At 43.2% G+C, this 2620-nt stretch overlaps 1 protein-coding gene across 1 annotated transcript; it reads left to right on the top strand.

The window, feature by feature from the left end:
• Positions 1 to 219: 219 nt before the first annotated feature.
• LOC110933889 (PKS-NRPS hybrid synthetase CHGG_01239-like) lies at positions 220 to 2350 on the top strand. The gene is made up of 3 exons (XM_022177092.1): positions 220 to 970; positions 1046 to 1486; positions 1584 to 2350. Exons 1-3 carry the CDS (start codon positions 220 to 222, stop codon positions 2348 to 2350), a joined length of 1959 nt encoding a protein of 652 aa, XP_022032784.1.
• Positions 2351 to 2620: the final 270 nt, after the last annotated feature.

The following is a 2620-nucleotide window of genomic DNA, read 5'->3' on the forward strand; positions in this document are numbered from 1 at the left end:
ACAGGGTAGCGGTCAGCCGTTAAAAATCTGGCTTACGTGCGATTGTGCCGGCGAGTACAAATCAACAGCCACGGTCAGACGCAGCGGGACCAGGAAAACCGGTTGCAAGTTCCAACTTATCGGGGCATGCCAAAAGAGGTTAGGTTATGGGATCTAAGGGTTGAGGAAGCTAAACATAACCACGAACCATTTCTGTATCTAGAGGGTCATCCGTCCCTAATGAGGTTGACTCCAACAGAAGAGAGGACGGTGGAGCAAATGACGCATCAGAACATAAAACCACGAGACATTCTTGCTGCCATTAAAGAGAACCCCCATAATGTCTCAACAAGAAACACCATATACAACGCTCTGGCTAAATTGGGTCGAATGGAACAAGTCGACGAGACTCCAATGCATATACTTTTCAACCGGTTGGAGAAGGTTGGGTTTGTTTTTTACCATAGAACATCTCATAACGGCGAACGGGTCGAGGATGTTTTCTTCATCCACCCGGAGTCGAACATGTTGTGGCGCGCCTTCCCGCATGTGTTGCTTATCGACGCCACCTACAAGACGAATCGGTACAAAATGCCGCTAGTCCAGATTATCGGTGTTACATCCACGTTGATGTCGTTTTGCATTGCTCATGCGTTCGTAAGCAACGAGAAACAGGAAAACTTCACATGGGTTCTACAGAGGTTGAAACACTCATTAGACAGTGTTATCGAACCCCGTGTAATAGTAATCGATAGAGATCGCGCCCTAATGAACGCATGTGCAACCGTGTTTCCCAGGGCTAGACATTCATTGTGTAGGTGGCACATACAGCAAAACATCTTCAAGCATTGCAGGCAAAGCTTTAAAACAGAGGATACATGGGGAAGGTTTCTTTACAAGTGGGGCGAGCTAACTAACTCAACGACCGATCTTGACTACAACTACTGGTCCGAGCGAATACGATCAAACTTGCCACGCAAAAAATCCGACGGTAAGTTTTATATATTTTTTGTTTAATAATCGTATTTATTTGACTTGTTTTAACTGCACTTGACTTTGATTACAGAGATTATGAACTATTTGGATTCAATCTGGTTACAACCATATAGAGACCGGTTTGTTTCGTTCTGGAGCGACCAACATCTGAACTTCGGTCAAAATACAACGAACAGGGCAGAGGGTCAACATGCCCTTTTGAAGCAGTACCTAGGCGACTCTAATTACACCCTAGAGAAAGTGGTACCACTTATCGATAAGCTCATAAGAAACCAGGTGACAGAAATCAAAGGCAGCATTGAAACAAGCAGGAGGCGAACATTGGGTCATCATAACAAACCAATATTTAATCTCCTACTAAAGAAGGTTTCACATGCCTGCCTAGAGTTTATATCAGACGAAGTAAATGAAATAGAAAAATTAAAGTTATATAACCGTACATGCGCGTGCCGTTTGTATACAAGCTGTGGGTTGCCGTGCGCGTGTCGGTTGGAACCGTATACAACGAATGGTAATACATTATTCGACCAACCACATTTTATAATCATAGCCTTTCATCACGCAAAATCTTATTGATGTTTTATGTTGTTTGTTGATATGTTTCTTAGGTCAAATGATCCCGTTGGAGTTGATAGACCCTTTTTGGAGAAAGTTAAATTTGGACTCCATAGTCGAACCGAGCAAGGTGTACTCTTTCGACTTAGATGGAGAATTTGCGCTTCTCAAACAACATTTAAGTGCTCAGCCGAGAGAACTAAAGAAAAACTTGATTCAAAAGATGAAGGAGTTGGTACAACTCAATAAGACGAAGCTTAAACAACCAGTTGTGCAAAAAAACACACGGGGTCGTCCAACTTTAAAAGCTCAGCAACAAAGGAAGGATGATTCGTTTACGGAGCCTTCAAGACACAGCTTTTTTACAACGCAGGACCAGTATAGTGATTCACAAGATTCGTTTGGCACACAAGAGTCAACGATCGAACCTACCAGGGATAGCTCGTTTGTCGACTCACAAAGTTATTGTACTGAAACACCTATGTTCTTCAGCGAGATTGTGAAAGGCGCTAAGAATTCGAAAACAAAAAACAAGGTCGCAAAATCAAAGGAAGAGCCACCAGACTTACCTTTGCTGCCTGTCGGACAAGTTAATATGTTCATGCACTTCAAAAAGTACATTCCACCGTGCTTCTATCCACACCTCAGTCACATACAAAATGTGCAGGGTGATGGTAATTGTGGGTTTCGATCTATAGCGGTCGGCTTATCGCTTAAAGAGTGGCAGTGGCCGTTCATACGGGAGCATCTTCATGATGAGTGTAACCGGTTCCACGAATTTTGGAAAAAGATACATGAAGTTCAGTATCAACATCATTAGTTTGGTCCAACCATATAGACGGAGCACCTCCACATAAGTGGCTACAAATGCCATTCACGGGGCTTCTGATAGCAAACCGGTGGAATGTCATTTGTCTCTTATTAAGTGACCTTGGTTGTGCTTCATTTTTTCCCATGTTCACAACAGCCGAAGAAAGTATTCCGCATCGAACAGCCGCGCTTGTACATGTACATAGGAACCATTTTATTCACGTAAGATTAGAAGGGGAATATCCAATGCCAACCCCATCAGGATACTGGCGACAACCGA

Source organism: Helianthus annuus, chromosome 4, assembly GCF_002127325.2.
Source record: "Helianthus annuus cultivar XRQ/B chromosome 4, HanXRQr2.0-SUNRISE, whole genome shotgun sequence".
In the NCBI taxonomy this organism is placed as follows: domain Eukaryota; kingdom Viridiplantae; phylum Streptophyta; class Magnoliopsida; order Asterales; family Asteraceae; genus Helianthus; species Helianthus annuus.